At 28.2% G+C, this 24916-nt stretch overlaps 1 protein-coding gene across 4 annotated transcripts in view; it reads right to left on the reverse strand.

The window, feature by feature from the left end:
• Cipc (Clock interacting protein circadian) overlaps positions 1-24916 on the reverse strand; it is a 152389-nt gene that overhangs the window by 45710 nt on the left and 81763 nt on the right. Inside the window, exon 1 of one of the 4 annotated variants that reach the window (XM_024363051.2) lies at positions 14805-14864. The exons of the other annotated variants lie outside the window; for them this stretch is intronic. Coding sequence (XP_024218819.1) covers positions 14805-14814 — 10 coding nt within the window. The 5' untranslated portion in view covers positions 14815-14864. Of the gene's footprint in view, positions 1-14804; positions 14865-24916 lie in introns of those variants that run through there. 4 annotated transcript variants of the gene reach the window in all.

Consider the following 24916-nt stretch of genomic DNA (forward strand, 5'->3'; position numbering starts at 1 on the left):
TAAATTTCTACACCAACATCAATACCCAAATACAATCCTATGGATCGTTAAGTTGGGCCTAGTGTTTTAAGACCACAAAATTAACAGTTTTTGATAAAGCACACGAATTTGGTACGGGTCAAATTTCATTTAAAGATATCAGCGCCAATGGCAACCCATTGGATACTTAAGCGACGTTGAACGAACACCTCAGCCGATTTATATTTTCGATAGCTCAAATTATTCAACTAGATGCCGTGAATATTTTGAAACAAGTCGACCTCAAGATCCTGAAAATGATTGTATCAAATTTGTTTAGTCTCTCCATCTGTGATTATATAAAAATATTTTGAGCAAAATACAACCAATTCATTGGTTATATTGCTTAAATTATACGGTGAATGCCTATAACAATTTGAGATCAAAATATTGAAAAAAATATGTTGAGTCTGTTTCTGTTTCTGAAAACGTAACTTGTTTTATAGGAACGTCTCAACAGATTTCCAATTTTCATCTATCTAATTATTTTGGCCCGCGTTTTCCCACCAAAAATTCTTAACCCGCCTAAAACAATGTTCATTTACGGCCTAGCCATGAGGTCTCAACGAATACAATTCAGATTGAATATACATTACGCATATCTTAACTTTAAAACTGAAGCGATATTTTCCATTGGGCAACGTAATTAATTATTACGTAAAATGTTACTTCAAGATAGTCATTATAAAGTATGCAGCTTTACCAATTATGATATAAAAAGACTTTCATGATAACATTGTTTACTCGAATGAGCATGATATCACTTAGATTTCGAATGATTTGAATAGAAGAAACCTAAAAATAGAGGTTCAGAAGAAAATAGAGATAAAGCGATGAAAATCAAAAGTAACTAAAGTCAGTTCTCAAGTTACACGGCGAGGATTCTTCAACCTCCGTCGCAAGTCGAAAAATTAATTTAACACCAAACGATATATGTTATAATATTTTTATTTGATTATTTAATGTACATAAACATAAAATAATTACATATTAAATTATATAAAATTTATATATTTTCTTCTTTAGTCACTAGGTACTGATAGGGGTAAACTGGTGTTTTACTGCATTTGGTTCTTTTGAATTGAACGCTTGCAAAATTGGCTTCAGATTTTTTCCTCAACCATTTTGAAAATTTGTCCAATTTAATGCAGTCCAAAAACTTCTCACAATTAATTGTTTTGATTGATATTTAGAAATAAAAAATAAATTTCACAAAAAAAAAAAAAGTCGTAGTTGTATACAATAAAAATGATTTAAATTATTTTTATATTGTGTTACATGGTGCAGGAATTTGAAAATGCGTCCTAAAAAGTCGGATTAAGAAAACCTCTAAATAAAGACCGAAATGAAGATTTTTTTATTTTTGAAAAGAATTAATTTTTTTTCGTATTTGTCATCAGTAGAAAAAAGATGATTTAATCGATTTCCTCAAAAGTCTGGGTGATGCAATCGATCCCACCAATGCCCAATAAGTACCTAATGACTAAAGAAGAAAATGAATAAATTTTAGATAATTTAATATGTAATTATTATATGTTTATGTACATTAAGTAAACAAATTAAATTATTTTTACGTATATAATTTGATGTTAAATTAATTTTTCAACTTGCGATAGAGGTTGAAGAGCGAATCCCCACCGTGTAACTTGAGAACTGACTTTAGTTACTTTTGATTTTCATCGCTATAAATTTGAAATCTTCTAAATATCATATTTCAGGCATATGTTCCGGATCCCTTACTTATGGAATCACTTAAGGTGAGGATGATGCTGGATCAGCAGTTTGCCTAGCCCCACTTATCGGACGGGGCCTTCATGTGTCAGCTCGCTAAATGGCTGAAGAGCACCGAGAAGCCTTTTAATCAAATCAGAGGAAGCAATAGGTCTTCAAGGCCAAGGTCAGAGATTAGGGTTGTTCCCAAATGAATCATAGGCCACGTGGAGGCTTCCTAGAACCTGGATGTTCCTAGTCAGCAATCCTTTCTCCTACAGGATGAAGTTATATTGGGAACAATATACAACTAATCTGGAATAATCTTCTGACTTATTGCATTGTATTCAATGTATTTTCAAGGCCTGGTGTTGTAGTAATACGCCCATATTGCGTTCTTGTCAGACAGAACAGTTAAGGAAACGAGTATATTTCTTATTAATTATCATCATTAAAATATTCTGTAGACAGAACCCGCTGCCAGTGACTCACAGAACAGGTTCAAGTCTATGCAAATAAGTAAAATTAAAATCTGTATTTTTTTTTTTATCTGATGGTGTTTGTAAAAAAAAACAACAACAATGTTTTGAAATTCCATAATAGTATGTATGCATACCATAAGCGAATTGGAGAATATGCAGATTAATTTTCGGTTTTCTAGATAGGATATCTACTTATTTATTCAAATAGGTTTTAGGTTGTTGATTATCAGCAGTTAATACTTTCTATTCCTGACATGCAAATTTATGCAAACAATTCTGAGATTCGCCACTTAAGATTTGTACCAAGGATACAGTAATCCGCATATCTTTGGTGCAAAGTTAAAGCGTTAGAAAATTTCGCCATCTTGGTTTTGATAGCATTTCAAAACTCATTACATTTACAATACATCTGGTTGTACAATTTACTGAGAATTTATCACAAACCCCAAACATTATAATACTCGTAACAAAATATGAAAAAAAGTGTGACAAATATGAAATGAAAAAAACTGTCACTTTTATTATTGCTTAATAAACATTTTCTGAAGTCTTTATAAAATATATTGAATTTAAAGGCCTATTTTCACGTGTAAGTAATATCACTAAAGTGAGAAAGGGTGACAGCACTTGTTTACAACCCCATAGTGACCTAACTTCGCTAACAGTTCAAAAAGATTGTATGATATGATCTCATAATTAAATACAAACAACAACTGTCACTGTAGATAATTAATAAAAAGGAAACATAGAAGTTTATAAGTTATATATAAAGTTAGTGTTATGAGGTAATAATTACAAACAAATCCTGATAGTAAGACAGTACTGAAACGTTAAACAAACATCGCAGTTTCACGATGACAGTGGCTATCGTAGACTCTGGACTTAGATAATTGAAGTTGTGGAGAACACCAAATTTACTCACATCTGATGCAAATCTACGGTTTGTGCGAAATTTTGGAAGGGGTCAGTTAATATACGTATTAGCTGCACATAACTGCATAAGTTAGCAAAGTATACAACGGCAAATAATTAATTTTGTAAAATATAAACATTTTGTATTATCTTTTAATTATTACATTTATTGTTTGTACCTATTTTTATTTGAATTACTTTCTTTTTTATACATATCACTTTTTATATTTATTACTTTTAATATTTATTACATTTATTTTCTTGTATGCGTGTATTTATATCCGTTTAAGTATTTTTTAAAATTCTGTACTTATAAAAGGAAAAGAACAAAGAAAATTATTTTTTATACATATGATAGTTTGAGAGTGGTTTAGTTAATTATCAATTAACACAATTTTGATCCTTTTTTTCCCTCACAACTTTTATTCTTTAAAATTCTCCAACGTTTCGGCCCTCAGGCCATTCTCAAGGATACAACCTACAAAAAAATTTGTATTTTTATATAACAATTATTTCCTTCAACTACACACTGATTTCTTTGGCCATACCTTCAATATTGATGTCATTGCTTTTTAAAAAACCCAAAATTGCAGGCTAATTGCCCTTGTCACATATTTAAAATAAATTAATCATTAACATAATATCATAATCACTTCATAAAACTTTGTTTTTAAATTGATTTCTTACTTACATAACTTTTTTTTAATAAATTGATATCCTAGATTTAAAACTTTTTTACAAACCACTTTCCCTTCTTTCATTAATATTTACAACTTAAAAACAGAACCACCTTCAACAGGTTAGGACTCTGTTATCACCTTATCATATAACAATAACTTTTTTATTATTAATTTACATTTTTAATATAATTTAATTAACATTCATTTTTAATTATTTTGCTTATATTTAAAATCCATAATTAATATATTCTTATTTTATGTGTATTTTTTTAACATAAGCATAAGTTAAGAAACTGTACAACGGCAGAATAATTAATTTTGTAAAATATAAACATTTTGTATTATCTTTTAATTATTACATTTATTGTTTGTACCTATTTTTATTTGAATTACTTTCTTTTTTATACATATCACTTTTTATATTTATTACTTTTAATATTTATTACATTTATTTCCTTGTAATCGTGTATTTATATCCGTAGATCCGTTTAAGTATTTTTTAAAATTTTAAAAACCTATAAACGGAAAAGAACAAAGAAGAATATGTACTGTAGATCAATTATATTTTATCTATGTTTTTATATTATAAGTGTAAAAAATAATTGTTTTATTAGTTAATGTATGTTTTAAAGTAGGCTGAATGTGCAGCAACCAAAAGTAGTTGGGCAACACACTTCTATTAAACGTTTTTCTCTCATTTTTCGTGTCGACCAATAGATTTTGCTATCTGATCTAATTTTTTTTTTTTTCATACCCTCCTGTAATGATGTTAATGGGTATTTGGTACGTACATATAGGAGGTATGCGATATGTATAGCTGGGTGTTAAGGATACCTTGGATTGCCTTTTGGCATTATAAGGTTAGGTACTATCAGATCTAATAACATTCATTTGTTTTTAATAATATTCTTGTCTATTGTATTCAACGAAAAAACAATAAGAAATTTTGCATAGCTAAAAGATATGCCTAATTCAATTCACTGCTTATAAAAATTTAATTTGTTTCCATTAAACATGACAACTAGTGGATTTCTCCCGGATCATAGACAGGCTGTTAGCGATGACAACCCCCGCTAAGAACAAGACCCCGACTACACCTAGTTCGGAGGGATAGACCATAACGGATAACTAAGGAGACCACAAGGAGGAAGGTGAGGGACGATTTAAAAAAAGACATAGAGGCTGGCCTCCAAGCCACGTGTGCCAGGTTCCTACTTCCCTCCCATTGAACCGCAACCGGGTTACGACACTGCTAGGCAACTAGTTCTCTAGGGCCATCAATGCTTCTTATGTCCCGATTTTGCAACACCCAACCCTCCTGCCTCGCAATAATAGGGGGTCGTCCACCGGGGAAGTACGGTTAGTCTAACGGAACCTCATATAGGCGTTCCCAAACCGAAAGCATATCCGCAAGTAGTTATAAAACAAATTAACTACTTCTGTAATATACTATAACGTTTACAATAAGAAACCAAATATTTTGAAGATCCCAAACTCAAGTCAAAATTCATATCTATAAGATCAGTTTTCCACAAATTTAGGCTTCATCAGTTCTACAACAAACTCACTATTAAATATTTAAAAACAAAACTTTAAAATTAGGAAAATTAGTTGGTAGCTGCATTTTAATTATAGTATTGAATGTCTACCGTAAAGATCACATTAATAGTCACTGATATGGGCACTCAATCCGCTTTGTAAGTTGTAGGAAACGACTCTTACATATATTTTTTTTAGTTATTTAAAGTATATACACTCAGTAATTAATAAATTAGTTAATTTTTTTTAAATGAAAATTAATCTTGATGTTAACAGAATGACTTACACCAATTTTGCACTCAACGGATCATTATTAAGGAAACATGAATAACAATAATATTAGGGGACGGATATTTTAAATATAATATTTTTTTGGTTCAGAAACTTTTATTATTCAATCAGTTTTGATGAACATATAACATTCTTAAGAAAATAAACAATAGAAATTAGAGCAAGGACCAAATAAAATGTTAAATTATTATTTTAAAAAGCTGATATCATTCAAAAACAACAGAAAGTTATCAGCTTTTTACACACCAATTTTTATTATAGATCACCTGTATTTTCTATTCCAGTGTTGTATTTAGTGTATACACTTTGCTCACCGAATTAGTTCGGTTTTGTATTCCATAGGTTAGTTCATAATGAGAACCTAGTATTTTTTAAATTAAATACAAGGAGGAAATAGAGTCAGTTAGAACAAAGGATAAATATTTCGTGTACTCTAGTACATTAATGTAAAAAGTTCACTTCATAACCCATTCCGCCAAAAAAAAAAAAGAAAAAAAATTATTTCTTTGTTACCCAGTGCAGTCAGAAACAGACCCCATTACTGGAAACATAAACTTCAATAGAATATAAAAAATAAATTCACTTCACCAAAATAGCTGAAACTTTGTTCAGAATAAAAGAGAATGATAAAACATAAGAAATGAAAAGATACTTCAGAAAAAATACACAAAATTATTGAATAATTTTTTTTATTCCAGATTATTGATAATTTGCAGAATACCAAGTTTAAACAAATACGACAGGATGTTAAATCCACTTGTAAAGATCAGCTGTTTTGTATATAAGGCTTTGCATAATGGGACCTTTTGTTACGAAACCCGTTGGGTGGCGTTTATCTCCTTTGTTATTCAATCAATCAATATCCGTTAAATTATTTAAGGAATTGTGCCTATTTGATGTACAGTAGGACATTTTGTTTTTCGAATTTTTTTTATTGCAAAAGTATATTTTGAATAAGCAGTTGGAATATACAAAGTGAAATTCGTTCGGTTGAGAGTTTGAGAAGGTTGTATTCGCCTACCATCGGGCTGGGTATCGCTCGATACGCGAAAACTTCGTACACGTGGAGTTTTGCGTCACAGAATCTTATCGGCATTCATTGTACGACCGACTGCTCCATGCAGTCGAATTCGCACTATAGAGCGACTAATAATAAATCCATGGCAATGGCTGCCGAAATGGAAATATAATTTTATAAAATATTATCTGTACTTATTGCATATTTATTGCATTATAGCAAACTGAATATGTCGAAGCAATCAAAAATTAGTATAGGTATCAAGTATCAATAAGAATTTGAGTAAAAGAAAACCATTAAATTTTCATATATTATAATTAATCTTTAGTAAGAAAAGTGTACCAATATATTGAAGGAAACAATAAAAAAATTTAACTAAATTACAGAATATTGGGCATGATCTCAAGATTTGAATTTTAAAAAAACAACGACAGAATTCGACTTTTTTCTGCCTCATATTTTTGTGATTTGAGCATCGATGTGTAAATGAAGTAAGTATATTTTATATGAAATATGACTTTAAATAGTTCGTGCACTATATTATATTATCTTGCTTTTTTCATTTATTTTAAGTTAGTTATTTAAAATAAAAATTAAATTCAGTTTTAACATAGATTTTTATATTCCCTAAATAAAAAATAAAAAATTAACATTGTTCAAGATAAATATTTTCTTTATCTTTTATTGTTTTAGATACCAAAATATCAATTTTTCACCAAGTAAAACTTGATTATTTTAGATATATATAAATTTTAAGGAATTTAGATTTTTCAAAATATTTATTAGCTATGCTTTTAAGATATTATTTCACTTAAATGTAAATTGAAAATATTTGTTAAGTTAATTTTTTGGTTAACTAACATTTTTGAAGATCATCTTCGTCAAAAAAATAGTATTACTTCAAATTCTTACCTACAATTTAGTAACTTGTATAATTAAGAAATCTATTTTAATCCTTTTATGGTTATTATTTATACGTATTTAGATTTTCTCTTAGTAAATTAGTCTAAGAATTTTCTATTTCTTTCTTTTTTTTTGCTTGATCAAATTAAATCACTTCCTTATTTATAAAGCAACATATTTCAGAAAGTACGATGTCAATGTTCAGTGTTAATTATCATTTTAATAATAATAGAAAAATATATATTATAGATCAAAAGAAATAATGAGTGTGGCAATGAAATAAGAGGTAGAAAGAAATCATGATCAAATTACTTTTGAAAATGCGGAAAAAAAAAATCTTCTGTCACGCATAACTGAATGATCAGTCAGTCAGATATTATACGAACTAAAATATTCCTATTAACTCGCATAATTAAATATTTATAATTAAATGCATTCCATATAATATGCTACATCGGTTACATAAGTATCCAATGCAGACTAGATTGAATTTACAACTTTTTAATAATAATTTCTTAGTTAATAAAGATAACAAATTAATGAAAAATTTGTAGAAGTTTTTATTACTTAGAAACAATAGCACGATAGTATTATTTTATTTCTATCCCTTATCAATTTGTTATTTATTTTAATTCAATTATTTTTTTTTTTGACAGTACATTCATTTAGGTCATGTAAAATGTAAGTTTTTTTTTTTTTTTCAAAACCCCTACAAAATTTTAAAGGCATATTTATAAACAATGTACTTTCTACTTTTACTGTAGAACATCTACATTCTAAGGAGTCTTTTGGAGTATATTATTTTTGTAGTGAGTATTTATAAAAGTGTATAATGTGTTAGGGCACACATTAACATTATAAAACCTAAATAATAATTTTCGAAGCTTATATTGTAAAGAACAGAACGAAAACCAGCACCCAATGCAATCTGTCGGCCGCAGTTTGAACTTAAGGCGGCAAACTACAACGTGAACAAACGTGTACAGATGCTTGAAATTCGCCGCGCGTAGAAAATTCTCAGTAAGGAAACTGATTCTGTTGCATTGAAAGAAGGGGGGACCCGACCCCCACTCTTAGGGGGCGGAAAAACTTCTCAAAAAATAATGATAACTTTTAACAATATGAAACAGTACAATAAACCAAAAATATTGTCTTTCTTGCTAAAAAGTTCTTTAGAATTACTGTATATTTCAGTTTTTTAAATTAAAATATCTAAATAAGGGGCGGCATAATTTTCCTCCGCCCCATCGGCTGACACTACGCCACTGAACTGATTATAAAACCAAATTAGAGAGGAAAAGTAGTCACACGTGCCTTCCCTATTTTTTCCTTATCAGTTTGCCACACTTCACTCATCCTTAGAATAAATAGATTTAACAGATTTAAAAGCTAAATACGAACGAATAAAATTTGCAGTTACTTTATGCAAGAAAATGAAATTATAAATATTTAAATGTAATCTATGCAGGAAATATTTTTTATTCTACTTTCCTTGTTTTTTTTATTTTTAAGCACTTCAGATATTTTGTTTCATTTAATTTGTAATGTAATTATGAAATAAATTTGTATTTAATCACAATGTATCGTATTTCGCTATGTACCTATTATTTTTCTCTATTTAATGAACCTTGCAAAGTGATTTATTATAATTGTAATAAAATTATGAAAGATTGGATAGAAAATCATCTATTTTATTAGGATAATAATTTTTTAAGTAAATTTTAGCGTACAGTAGCTACCTTGTAGATTAAAAAAAAAGATGCTACGGTTTCATTTAATAGGTAAACTCAACTGTAATTAACTAAAAAAAGATCAAAGTAATTAGTACCATGACATCTACAAGAATCATTGTAGTACTGTTATAATATTCATTCTTATAAATAAATAATAATTACTATTTATAACATATAAGGCGATTATATAGTTTAAAAAATACAGCTGAAAACTACAAGACTTTCTCTTTACAAACAAAAAATAAATAAATAAATGTAAAAAAATATTAAATAATTGCTATTAAGACGATTTTTTTTTTTAAGGCAATCCACAGCGAAGGTGATGGCTAATTGGATAACTAGGCAAAGTTATCGACAGGTGTCCAACCTATTCTAAACATGGTTAGGAGTCAAGTTTTTCATTTTGCGGGACTGGCACTTAACGAAAAAAGTCAACGTCCCAGGCCGGACTCGAAAGGCACCGCCCACAGATCTCAGTACTTAAGCCTAACCATCTGAGCAGCGATGATAAGATGTTTATTTATGGGTTTCTTTAAAGGCTAAAAACTTAGGAAATACACATATATCTGAAGGGATATAGTTTTGGAGAAATAAACGACCTGAAACATTGTACATTAGAGCTGTATTGAATGATTCACGACAAATGTTTCTGTAGTATTTCCATAAAGCAAATTAAAACGCCTGCCAAATACATGATTCAGTATAGTTTTCTGACTATTTCTATTTTTCTTTTAATCTCATATTTTCTTTTCTGAATAAACATCTGAAATTTTTTTTTAATATATTTTTTGGGCACATAATTGCCTATATTAAAAGATTTAACGATTTATCATTTAACCATAAAATGTACGGCTCGAGCCATTGTTCAAAGCTTTTTTTAAAATCTATTTATTGCTATTTACAACTGTACATTCATATACAGACAACCAGTAAATTTGACTTTAGCTTATAATGGAATTATACAGGCATGTGAGAAACTACGCATTGGTAGTACTCTAATGACGTTTTTACATTAGCAGATCTCGTGGCCATCTTCTTTTCAGGTGCCTTGGAGGATTGTCAGGAATGGAAGAGGATGCGAGGTTAGAAACTAATTGGTTTGGGTGGTGAGGGAGTTTATAATGGAAGGAATGGTATCTGTGATTCGAGCTAGATTGGTTACATATGGAACATTAAGGTTTTTGTTTATGATTTTATTTGTGACAAAGTAAGGAGCATTACGAAGGATTTTGGATTGTAAGGATTGGATACGACAGGAATTCGAAGGTTTAGTGGAGCCGTTAATAAATTAGTTTTTCGCTTGGGTCATCAAAAGTAGTTGATGGAATTTGATAAATTATATATTAGATCAAGTCTACACTAATTACAGATTTTTAGCTAAAAGTAGACGAGCCTTCCAGTGGACGAATTTTCGAAATATTGATGAAATGGTGCACTGATGATAATACTATATTGAACAGACATGAAACTATATTTTCCCCTAAATAAAATTGACAATAAAAACTATATTCAACATTAACTGGCATCATAGTTGGTAGTAGATCCCTAATTTAATTTAATAGGTTAAATGATAAATAATTAGAAACTATAATATATACAAGTTATCAGAAAATAAATATTAAAATTTTAGACGAATATGCAATTGACTGGTTCGAGTAGGACGATAAATGTATGTAATCTATTTTTATTTCATTATTAGATTAAGACATTAAAACATGGAAAGAGAAATGGCTTTGTTGTCGAAACGTCGTATCAGAATAATTTTCCGCATTAATGTTGTAGATTATTTTTTTGTTTGAGCAATAGTATTCTGAAACAAGAACTAAATTAACCAGTAAGCATAAACATATTTTTATTTTATGACAGACCCACAAAGAAAACAGGTTTATAAGTGTTTCAGTTTTGATATTGATCAACAATAGATGCTTTCAAAAATTGAATAGGTCAACAAGTTATCTGAAGGGTCTATTTGTACAAGACCTGCAAAAATATTAAATGATATTAAAAATATTGAGGTGAAATTTTTTTTTCTTATTCAAATATTGGTTTTGTCTACGTAATTTATTGATTTCAAAATGAATTAATGACTAAATTATTTTGTCTCATAAGAACAGTCACGATATCAAAGAACGCCTTTGCAGAATTGATTGCAAAATTTAATAACCACTAAAACATGCAATTTATTCTTTAGGTAATTATCTATACTTAACCAATTATAAAACTGTCCTAGAGGGCTCATTATGACATCATTATTGACGCAATATTGAATTTCGTTTGAGTGAATTATTGAAGCACTACGATTGACATCAATATGATGGATAAAAATAAAAGCAATTTGATATTTATTGATACTCTTTCAATATTATTGAAGTAGTGTCTATAATGCACGTGTAAGGAGTATATTGAGCAATATTATGTTAGTTGTATAAACATAAACATAGCTAATGAACACGAAATAAAGTAAACAAAAATATACCATCACAAACTTATTTAAATTAAATAATTTAATAATGATCGATTAATAATTAACTGGTATTTTAGTGAAAGTATTATTTTTAGTTTGACTTTTAATCAACTGTAGTTAATTTGTAGAGTAAAATGGGAAGATATTTTTTTTTTATTTATAAAAAAATTTATAACACAACAGATTTTTTAAGACAGACTATTGAAGGATATTGTCTATTTTATGTTTAAAATATTGTTATAAGATGGCATTGGTTTGATAAAATTAAAATGTCTTAATTTAAAAGCAATGAGAAAAAATTATTTGAAAAAAAACATCGAATGACAAAAAATATTTCAATATAATCGAATTTATTTATTTCTAACAAAAATCAAATAGAATTATTGTTTTGTGTTTTTACTCTTGACAATATGATTTTTCGCATACTTAACATCATATAGTTGATACCTAAAACTAATAATTCAACTATATATTAATTTTATATGACATACAGAAAAAACTTCGAAGTGGTGAGCTTTGACAAGTCTTTGGAGAAAGTAATATTGACACAATATTATTGGCACATTTGAGGAGCACCTTTAATATAACAGCTTCGATAATATTGATTCAATAGGGGTTGAAGGTGTAAGGGACCCCTTCAGAGTATTTACATTATTACTGTAAAATGACCATTAATATATTTCATATATATGTATGTATAGTTGACCGTAAAAATTGATATATAGGGAGATGGTCAGGGTTGCGGTCAATAGTGAAACAAAAATAGTTTACATTTTATTTAAATATTTAAATATTTAAGTTAACTATTTAATTAAATAGTTGTAAACTATTTTTGTTTCACTATTGACCGCAACCCTGACCATCTCCCTATATATTAATATATTTCATTTGAAATAAATTCAATACAAAATTAAATATTCAAAACTTTTAACTAACAAATATTTCTTAGCGTTTTTCTTTTGATATAGCACTAATTTTTATATTCAAATAATATGTTTTTATTCTCGAAAAAGTAAGAAACAAATTGATGATCTGAAATTATACGTACCTTTCTTCATAAACAACTTATTTTATGGGGAATATTGATTGAATGTTTTATGCCTTCTATAACGAGCTTGTTTACAATCTTTTATTGTCACTTAAAAGATAAAGTATAAAAGATAGAGTTATATATTAAGAAAAAAAGTAAAATTTTATATCGAAAAGTGAAAGATAAAGCTATATATAAGAATATTTTTGTTAATATAGTAATTTATGGGAAAAACTTAAATTAATTCAACTTTTATTAAATGCTAAATCTGTCACAGTGCTGAACAGTTAGCATGAGTTTTGGGTGATCGACCCTCTGTTCTCACTAACCTGCCGAATTTACCAAGAGTAAATTGTAAGGTTATCTATGCTCTTTAAACAAGTTTTGCTGGATAGATTCTATTACACTTAAAACAGAAATTAAATAGTCGAAACAATAGAAAACAATTGAGAAGAAACCTTCATTATAACCTTCTCCACGGGTTTTATGTAGTTAACGAATTTAGCGCGTTTTAGCAGACTCTAAACCATGTTAAAGTGGAGGATACTATCGTCCATGTTTAGCCCACAAATTGTAAATTTCTTTAAAAAACGTAAAAACTTACAATTATCATAGATTGCATGAGTACACCTAACGTTATAAACATGTTATTATATAGAATATTCCGAGGAAAAAAATAATTATTTCATACAAAAAATTCATAGCACTAAATACGTGGGATATAGGTAATGGTAAATTATATGCTCCAGGGATTCCTTTTTGAAGAGGAATTATCGGTTAATTTTTACTCTTAAATATATCCAAGTATTCTGAAATGTTGGCCGTGATATTTTCATAGAAATTGAAAAACGGGGTGATTTATATGTACTTACTTATCTGAATTTTCAGACAGAAAATTATAGCCAGTAGATTGGTCGATGTACGACATGTCACAATCTCACAAGAGGAGATCATAATACAAACAAAAAGACAATCCTTCCCCACCGGACCAAACAATACAATAATAATAATAATCATAGTACAAACAAAAAGGCAATCCTTCACCGCCGGATCCACTCCACTAAGACCCCCGGGGAACGACGGTCCTATATCACTTTTGAAATATTAGCTTAAAACGGGAAGAGGAAACTTTAAGATAGTTTAATCGGCATGATTTCATCCTTATAATGGCAGTAAATCTCAATAAAAATATAGGTAAAAAGTAAACACATAGGGATTGGATAACAATTAAAGCTGTAATGAAAAATTATATGAACAATAGACAAAAAAAAATCTCCAAATAAATTAAGTATTATTATTAACACAAACTTTAATGATCCACTTTTTCTTTCAACTTCTTTTTAATAAAAAAAAAACCAGGTAGGCCATTTTCAAGGCCTTCAGGATTTCAGTCATCCATAAATAACCTAAAAAACATATTATGTTTGAACGAGCCATTGATAAGAAAGATAAATATGGTCAAAATCTATATACATATATATTGAAATTATATGGGCTAGTTATTAAGAACAAAAACAAGTTATTTAGTAACAAGATATTTAATAAAATATTTAGTAAACACAAATTTTAACAATAACTATTATAAGAAGACTAGTCAATCAATATGAATATTAAAAAAAAATTAAATGTAGCAATTCGAGGTTTTTATATTTTGGGGGTCGAAAATACCTATAATACTTTTTCCTGTATTCTAGTAAATTATTTTACTATATAATTACTATATTATTTATAATATATAATTATATATTAAAATTATTTTTATGATTAATTTTAAATTAGTCCATATTGGAATAGCGGCTTTCATCATAGTTCATATTGCCTTTTTATTACATCCTGAAAGATAAATAAGATACAGATAACAGCTAACACATTTGAGATAAATAACTGTTTTATGGCATTGATAGGATAAAATAAAATACTCGAAAATTAGCGGAAGCTATTCTAATATAATACAGAATATAAAATAGATTATTTTTAATAATATAGGAAATATTTTCCAATGATAAATAAAAAATAAATCATACCTTTGGCCATTCGATTGACGCATGGTAGGACGATAGCGGCGAGACTAGAGAAGCCGTGCTGATCCGAATCTAACCAACGACCTTGGCATTCTCTGCCCCACCACCGAAAATAATAAGAATACGATACGAAAAAGTAATATGACGAAGTCGTATTTTGACAAAAAATAATATCTTTATATAAGAAGAATACAATGCGAAAGAAATATCCCGCTTAGAGGTGCGATCTCTAGACGTTGCTGTGTTCCAATTCGTTTTTCAGAAATAGAACAATTGATTCTAACTGAGTCAATGAAATATGATGAAAACAGAGAAAGGGAGAGGAGTAGGAAGGGGGGAGCAAAGGGGCAAACTTGGCCCAGGCACCTGACCTAGATGAAAACAAGATAGAAATATTTCAAGAAGTGACAGAACATTAAAATAAATATAAAGGGAAGCATAGTATTGTCTACCATTATTTACTGCAACCCAATCTCTTGGGGTTTTTTTTTTCTTCATTTTATATTGTACTTTTATTCAATTCAAGTTCATATTCATATTAAAAAAAAAAGAATACCGTATTCAGTATAAACATATACTAACAACGTAAAAATTTACTAAGTATAATAAAATAGGCTAAATGTAGTATCACTAACACTCTCATTCAATTTTACACTGCCTAAAAAAGGGAAAAGAGAACAACGAGGTTGATTAATAGAAAAACATTAAATACTATGATATCAATAAATTACTGTTTTCAAACAAAGTGTCTTACACTTCCAATTAAGCATTATATATTTCAAGGAGAATTATTGAATATTTTATTGAAAATAATGCGATGATTTTCAGGGCACAATTATGCCCGTGGGTAAAAATGGCGTCAGAAGAGTACAATGGTGCCCCTCGGGATAGGATTTAGGACACCTGACCTAAACCTAAGTAATTACTTATTCTCTGGATGCAGTGAAAGGGACCGCTCAAAAATTCTCTCAAGAGCTTCTTCTCGCTAAGGCAGTGGATAAAGCTGATTCTAGATAAAATTTTCTAGGTGATCTGAAAAAATTAAGATCTTAAACTCAATTTCTGAGTAACTTTTCGGAATTCTTCTTTAAATATATTTTAACTTATACAACTTATTTATTAATGTAGTTTAAAAATACTTGGACGGATGACTGTTCCAGATCTAATGCTTGAGGAAAGCCCAATGGGACAAGATATTTCCTGTTTCGCAGGTTCTGACGCATGTCAAAGTCAACAGCAGCTGTCTCCTTGGTGATTATAATAGAAAATTTATTTATGAATAGAAGAGTGGTATAATTAAATTTTATATCGTACCAAGGACTAAAGCCACATTATTTTAAAAATAAGTAAAAGAAGAAATAAATCTCATTTATGAAAATTAAAAAGTCTAGAAATTAAATACACATCAAATTTTCCTTACAACTTTACAACCTTAAACCTTAAATTAACTTTACAACCTTGGGTTTTGTACATATTTGTTGAATTATATGTATATTATGATCTTATAATATTATTTATATCCACTTTATGCCATTTATTTTATTTAAATTTATACACTTTTTTTTAAGTATATAAAACATTTTAAAGTATATGTTTATCATTTATGTATTTATATTTGTAAGTAACTTTATTTTTCTCTCTTAACAGTGGATTTTATAACATTATGCTAAAATTGAATTTTATGTTGATATGTAATATTGATGTTATTTTTTTTCGTACCGTAATGAGTAAGAGTATTATTAATCTTCTAAACATAAATTAAAGTAACTCAATTTAAAAAACATTTAAACAATAAATGTTTTAGAAATCACTCTTTTATATATTACTTTACAATTTTCATATAATAAAATATTTTCATTTTCAGAAAGCTTGGCTTTAAAAAGCTCATAAAGTTATTTATTTATTTAAAGTAAATAATTCTTAGATGTCTTCTTCTTTATTTTTTTTTTTTAAACAGTACATTAGCTAACCTGATTAATTACATCAAAACATTTTGTAGAGACATACATCCATTATGGACATTTTACTTCAATCTTGAGTGTAAGAAGTTGCCAACCTATTATAGTGATCAGAAATACTGAGATTTATTTATGAGTGCCACCATATAAATATTATAGGACACAGAGGAGATTGAAAGCACACAAATCCAAACGGAGTTCTTATACTCTTTCTGGCACTAACTTCAACTCGCTCAGCCACTAGTAAAAACACTAATTTCAATAACAGCTTTTCTTTAATAGCTCCAGGTAATAATATTACGACATGCTAAGTACGGCTATAAACGCCAGTGTTCATGACCGCAACTGTAAACTCATCGCAACGGATATGAATCACAATTGAAACGGCATATTATATACATTACATAAATTATTAATTTATGAGGTGATGCCATCTCCGTATATTTAGATATATACAGATTTAGAGGCGCTCCAAGATGATGCTAGAAATTTATGAGTAGAGTTTGCAAGGAGATATGGCTCCTCATCGCACGTGGCAGACGATATCAATTACGTAACTGGATCATTGAACTCTCGATTATATGTTTTATGATTCAGTGGAAAAAACAGCACTTATGTCGAAAATATTCCGAGGTTGCTGGCTAGAACTGCACGTGTCTTCCCTGGCACCAAGTCAACTCTCTATTAATTCTCTCACATTTACAATTGAGATTTTAAAATTTTTATTTATAAGTTACAAATCCTAATTAAGCTAATTAGTTGAGTACTATTTAAAAGTATTGACTATATTAATCAATTTTAGCACGTGTCAGCAATAAAATTATAGCTAGAAAAACAATTTGATGTAATTTATTGTATAACCATCCATAACTTCAAACCTTTAAAAATTGCTAGGGCTACAGTAAAAATTAAATAAACAAAAATTACAATACTTAAATATTCATTCTATATAGAGCGTAAATTAAACTTTAATAACTTCCAAATTTTAACCTTAAGCAACTTGTCCAGAGGCGATAGAATTAGTAGTTATGAATCTCAAACAGATAGTAAAGTAATATATGTACAATAATAATTAAGATAAAAAAAATATTTAATACAAATAACTTTCTTTTGGTAGTTTATCGTTTTAATGGGATTCATTTATCGTTTCTCATCCCTTGTTTATGGGGCATTTTGAAACATTTCCTCCTCACCTCAGCCATATTATATATATGGCCATACGTTCACGTATACAAATCGTGGAAGTATTTATTAAATTTTTTTTAAATGTTTTCCGTTTTATAAGCTGTATTTACTAGCTCATTTTTTCCAATCAAGTTTTTATGAAAGTAATCAATTTTGTCAAAATATCAGTGAAAAAAATTTTATCCCAAATAACTTTAATAGTAATATATTGTTTTTAAAAATAAATATTGTATATAACACTAATTTATATATTTTAGATATAGAAGCCCCGAAAAAAATGACCTAGTAAATACAGCTGAGGAGAAGTAAAGAATTTTAATGTAACAAATAATTCTACGAGCTGTATGTATGGAAAAATATTTTTATAATATGACGGGTGAAGAGAAATATGTTTGAAAATGTCCAATGAATTAGGGCCAGATATATATATATTTATATAATTAATAAATAAATTGTAGATTTGAGAAATAGAAAGTTAAATTTACACCCTTAAAATGTTTTAAAATTTAGTATTGAGATTGTCTGTCTAGTCAAAGAAGTTTTCAACTTTTTTTTTTTCGTACCCTCCTGATGAAATAAGGACTTTAATTTATAACTATTATACTCTTTTGAATACAATAGTTATAAAAAAAAAATGAATGAGAATGTAAGAGAAGAATAAAAAATAAATAATTGAATATAAAAAAGAAAAGGTATGATATGAATTTTCAAAGAGAGGAAATCAAATACCCTTAATACTTCAAATATTCTTTATTTATTAATTAGATGACGTTTTGGCCCAATTCCTGTCCATGTTATAAACAATAATATATGACCCTTACAAAATAGTGTATACTATTATTTTGAGTTCATGTTGATGGATTTTATAACATGTTGTCTATCTGTTGAGGGTATTGTTTAAGATCTTGGTTGATTGGTAGTTCTCAAATCTGGAGAACTAGAGGTTATAAAATCAAGAATACCCCTAGAAAATATACTACATCTTATTGATATGACGTAAGAAAAATCAAACCAAAATTTTAAAGGTTAGGGGGAGAGGATGAATTTGCATGGTGAAGTACCCTGTTTTTGCATAATACTTATACATTTTATATCTACTATTATTAATTATAAGAGTACGTAAAAGACCATGGTTTTTTCTCTCTTATGAATGATTTCATTTATAGCTATCGAATTTTATGGAAGTTTTATCATCAATCGTTCCTCTGAGAATATTGAATCAATCCTTCGCGTTTTACGAGATGAAGCGATATCAAACAATACAAATTTTATAATTAAAAATCAGCTTTATTTTTAACTTTTATTAATTCGTAATTATTTTTTGTTAAATGTATATGAATGTTAGATATTTTCGAAACCTTCGAAGAAAGTAGAGGTCGCGTTATTTTTTGTAATATAAATAATTAAAAATTACTAATAAAAAAAATCCTTGAACAGTTTTAATTCTTTCTTATAAATGTCGTTAAAACTAATTTGACTATAATTTGCGCAATTATTCTAAAATAAGATTGTCCATTTCGTCACAGTGATAAAAATAAATATAAAATTAAATTAAGTTTAAATGAAGTCTTTACTAAACAATAAGAACGGATCCCGATATCAATGAGTTCATCAACAAATTTTGCAACAATGTAATTATCAGGATCGGTCGAGGCCATCCTCCTGAAGACACGATATCTTCCCATTTTTCATTAGTATGGTGTAAACAATGTATTATTTAAAAAATATATTTACCTCAACCTCAAAGAGCAATTGGACATATACTTTAACTTACGAAACAAATTTGAAATTTCAATATGTAGACAAAGATTTTTTTTAGGTATGATTTAAATTTGCATGGTAATATTTATTATGTAACTTATCAGTATCTCAGAAAAAATAAAATTCAAATTAACAAAAACATTTACCAAAACTTCAATAAACCTGCTGAATCGTTATTTTCCCAAAAGTCAGTAAGAGGTTTGTCTGGTTGCCGTAAGGGAGGAGTTAGTTCCTTCATCAATCAACAGAATGCGCGATAAGCCCTCACAGACGCGGTTCATGTTGCATCCACATATATTTCCAGAAAAAAATATATAAGCCTTTTGTTTAAGTAGATTTTTGTTTAAATTTTTGCAAAAATACTACTTGGCATTGAGTTGTGAGAGGGAAAAACATTATTGAGATAATGACAAACGGGAGAAGGGAGTGTCATGGTAAGGGCCGGAATAGGGCACTCTAAAAAAACTAAATTAATTTTCTGTTTAGCAAACGTTTATAAAAATATATATATATATTTTTTTTTTTTTTTTTTTAAATTTCTTTTTTTGACTCCTGAATGGATGCATGCAGATCCACGAAATTGAGAAGATATATGACTTCATTTTATTTTTGCACTTTAGGGAAAGTTCTCAATCTTTCGAAAAGATGGACACGCCAGATATTTATCTAGGGTCATTTAGAGTGGAAAGAATTCGAAAGGTCCCTGAAGCAGATTTAATTTTATAATGGATCGGACCGACGAGGTTGTCGCCCGCGACGGGTGCCAATGTTGCGAGTAGGTTTTCCACGTGTTCCGGCCATCGCCACGTGTCTCACTCCCCCCAACCTATTTCACAACGAGCACAATTTGGGTACCATGCGGGCGAAAATAAGATGACGGTGTCCTCTTTAGCGGTTCTAAATCCTTGGCGCCCCAGGTGCAACCTAAGATAAAGACAGGTTAGCATTTTCAGACTATCGTAAAGCTTGCGATTTATATTCCACTAGATGAATAAAAACATTTTTTTTTTTTGTAGCTCTAAATGTCTTCAGGTCGAATTTATTAATACTTAAAAATGTCACATGTATATATATCATGAAGAAACGCATAAGACATATATTCTGGATGAAGAAAAACATTTGTTTATCTTTAAACCTAGATGTCTTCAGCTCGAATATAAAAATACTTTTTACATAAACATATTTTTGTTTGATGTTTCTATAATAATCGTGATCTGTTCCAAAATTGAATTTTGTAATTGAATAAAATAAATAATCAATTTTCAAAAATAAATCATTTCTTATCTAAAATAATAAATAATAAACAGCTTACATAATCAACACCCAATGATTCAAGCTCTAAAATGTATTTTATATATCCTTGTTAACTACAGTTCTAAACAGAAAAATAATTGCTACATCTTTATCTAAATCTGGAAATGAAAAAAAAAACGGCTTCGAGAACTACAAATGTATAAATGTAAAATCGTTCGACTGGAAGTGCCCCTTTATAGAATCGATTTTTCACATTTTTTGTATTTTCTTGGATAAGGCTCTAGCAATTTTGATTAAACTAGGTGAATCATTAGGCAATTAAATTAATTTTAATACTAGGTAGGTTTTATTCCCATTCAAATAGTTCAACCTAACTTGAATAATGAATTTTGAAAAAATCTTCCTCTTAACTCTCTCTAATCTTTTTTTAAAAATAAATAATCAGTCCTCATTGTTTAAAGTACTAAATAATGGGAAAATACAAAATATTAAAAAATGATAAATAACTAAAGAAGAAAAGCGGAAAAATATAGGCAGGTTCGAATCGGAAAAAAACGACCTTTCCCGATTGCAAGCGTATGTTTACGACTGCGTTATATTTTATTATATTGTTGTATTTTTGGCAGGAAAAAAGTTAATTTTCGTTATTTCCCTAATCAATGAAACTTCATAAAAACCACAAGGACAATCCATAAAAACGGTATGGAATATGTCTAACAATGATATGTAGAATATTTATATTTACAAGAAATTGTTTTTATTTATCAATAATAATAACAAAAGTTTTTTTCTCGAATTATTGTTATTTTTTTAGGGTTAGGATTAATTTAGACTCTAGATTTTAGAGCATTCATATTCTTCTCAAACAGATTAATTATAAATGGGTTCAATAGATTATCAATGGGAGATGAAGATATGAGATAGGAATAAAAAAAAAAAACGGACAATTGCATTTGAGGAAACTAGAGATCTGCTCGTAACCCGAGTTCTCAATGTGCTGAACTAGCATTTTCTGAAGGTTTCTGACATTGAGCAGATATTCTCACAGTAACCTATTCACTTGATCATTTTCATTACTACCAATGGATAATAAGCATTATTAACACAATAAGTATGCTATCGGAATGTTAATAAAATAATAATAATTACTATTAGGTGCTAATGTAATTTCAGAATATTAAATGATTACATTATTTAATTTTAAAAACTAATTTATTGATATTTATTATGAACATTATTGTTGAACGTTTATTTTTTAAGTGGGATTCAGTTTTAATCATTAAATCAAAATGATTGAAGAAAAATATCTCCTTAGGACCACAGTAAATCAACATTGTTTAAAAGTAAACTTATATAAAAATAAATTATTCTTATTTTATTTTAAAAAATACTATTTAATACATTTAACAACGTTAAGGCCTTTTCTTACACAATTTATAATACAATATTATACTTCAATAATATAACATTAATTATAATATTAATATACCATTATTTTAAAAAAAATAAATTATTGTTAAAACTATATAAACTAAGAAGTTTTTTCATTCCTACTATTGGGGAAATATATATTATTTTTAATTTATTTGGAAAAAAATATTTTAAATGTTTGATAATGGCCAAAGGAAAGGGGCGAAACGTTGTTAAAATGTTGAAAATATATATACATCTGTGTATAAAATAGAATTGTTTCAAATTATATTAAAACAATAATTTTTATATAGTTATATTTTAAACCATGTAAATTTAAAATAGATTTTTTCCTGAATTATTGTGATCGGATTTAATGTACAAATTATTAATTATTAAAGTAAAAATTCATATACTATTAGTTAACTGATTGAGTATTGTTTTATTCATTTTAAATTTATTCTCAGTTTCAAACAATTTAATGTAGTATTGATTATTTTCTTAAATGATCACACTACTTGAGATTTTAAAAAATTAAAAAACTCCAGTATCATGTCTTATAACCAGCTAATTCTTGATTCTTAAATAGTAAAAAACGATTATTCTACTATTTATCAAATGTTTAATGTCATAGTAAGTAACATGAAAAGATTCTGATTAATTAATAAAGCATTAAAAATAACTAACTATAATAACAGCCAATTTCGTCTTATAAATTTTTTTTTCACTTTATCTGTTAAAAACGAAAAAAAATTAATAAATCATCAATACCTATATAATTGATTAAAAAAAAAAAACGTGCTATTAACTTCTAAACTTCTTTATTAAATTATTCATACCAATAAGTTCTATTTTTTTCTTTTTTTTGGCCCAGTTAGGGTAATTATTAACTATTTCTTTAATAAACGAACCAACCAGTGAAGATTGACTCTGTCCTACACCAAATAAACTCTTTTGTAAAATATCTTGTGCAGTGCGAGCATAACACAACTTTCACTTATTAACTTGCTTTAAGTAGGGATTGATTTCTGCTCAAGTACGGCTTGTGAAAGTTGTGATAACGTTAGTTAGATAGTGAAATTTTTTTTTTATCGCTAACTCTGTAACGGTCATTTCTTTATCCTTCACGAGGGCAGTAGTTTCCCCCAATTTATTTCCATATATAGGTAAGTGAACTTAAAAAACTGATGCAGTGCGTGCATAATAATTGACCCCTCCCCCTTCCCCTCATACTGAGTTAAATTAATCCTCGTTCGCATCTAAACATCAATTTCTTTATTATTCATATTATTTCTTTATTAGTGACATTTCTTCTTACGATGTATTTCGTATATAGGTATGTGAAAATAAAAATAAATTTTGAATCCAGCCTATCTTTAATTCAATGATAAATACACTACGTAACCAATGAGGCGATTGGAAATTTAAAGTGATATTTCTTGTAAAATAAATATTTTTTCATAATTTATTGAAGTGATCAACGAACTGATGCTACGCTGACTGGCATGCCCTCCAAGTCTTCAACTTTCTCACGACATTTACATAATATTGTGAAAGCGATCGATTAAAGGATCTTCTTTTCTATTTTTTATACGGTAGATAAATATCTAAGTCAATTTTATGAATTTATTTTTTAAAGTTCCGTCATTACAAAAATTCTTGAAAAAAAAAATGGTGCTATCATTGGTTGATGGAAAAGTAAATAAAACTTTTTACTCAACCAACAATCTTGTAATAAGACTTTCCAAACAGCTTCCTTTAAAACCGAAGGTCCAAGACCTTGTGAAGAGGGTGGTGAAGGTAAAAGGGAAACCGAAAGCTGACTGGATGGTTTCGCACTAGGGCACGTGTAGCCACGTGTAACAATGACGTCATCTTTCAAGGCCAACCATTCGGCCCACGTGTTCCACCCCCAACCGTGCGATATTAGTTACCGGAGGCATTGTGCACGCAACACAACTCCTCAAAGGAGCATCCGAAGATTGTATCGATGAAATAACTTTTAAAAAATGAACCCTTTGTACATTATTTCATTTTTTAAGATTCCATTATACAGCTAGTAATATATTATTTATTTTATTTTTTGGTTTTTCTAAATCTCAAAATATATCGATGTACCTAGGTTTGAAATGGAAATGAATGTTTTTAGTAAGTTCAACAATAATATAAAAATTCACATCAATATAAACAATTCTCGGCGCAGAATACCACTTGGCAGTTAGATTTCAAGCTAACAGGTTCGTTTTATTCTCTTTTTTTCCCTATCTTAATTTTATCACCCCTTCTTTTCTCAATTTTCCTTACCCACGTTATTAGTTATGTTCACCATAATAATTGTTGTTTTCAAAATAATTTTTTTTTCTATTCATTTCTTTTGTTACACTTTACTTACATTTTGCCTCTTTATCAATTATTATGGTTACATATATTTTCTTTCTCTCAATTTTATTTTTCTTAACATATTTTAATTTTTAAATTATTAATAACTAATATATTCATACTTCTTTGCATTATATAACTTCATTTTTATTTTATTTCCTTAATTAT

This window comes from Halyomorpha halys, unplaced genomic scaffold, assembly GCF_000696795.3.
Source record: "Halyomorpha halys isolate HHAL.00 unplaced genomic scaffold, Hhal_1.1 Scaffold252.1, whole genome shotgun sequence".
Classification (NCBI taxonomy): Eukaryota; Metazoa; Arthropoda; class Insecta; order Hemiptera; family Pentatomidae; genus Halyomorpha; species Halyomorpha halys.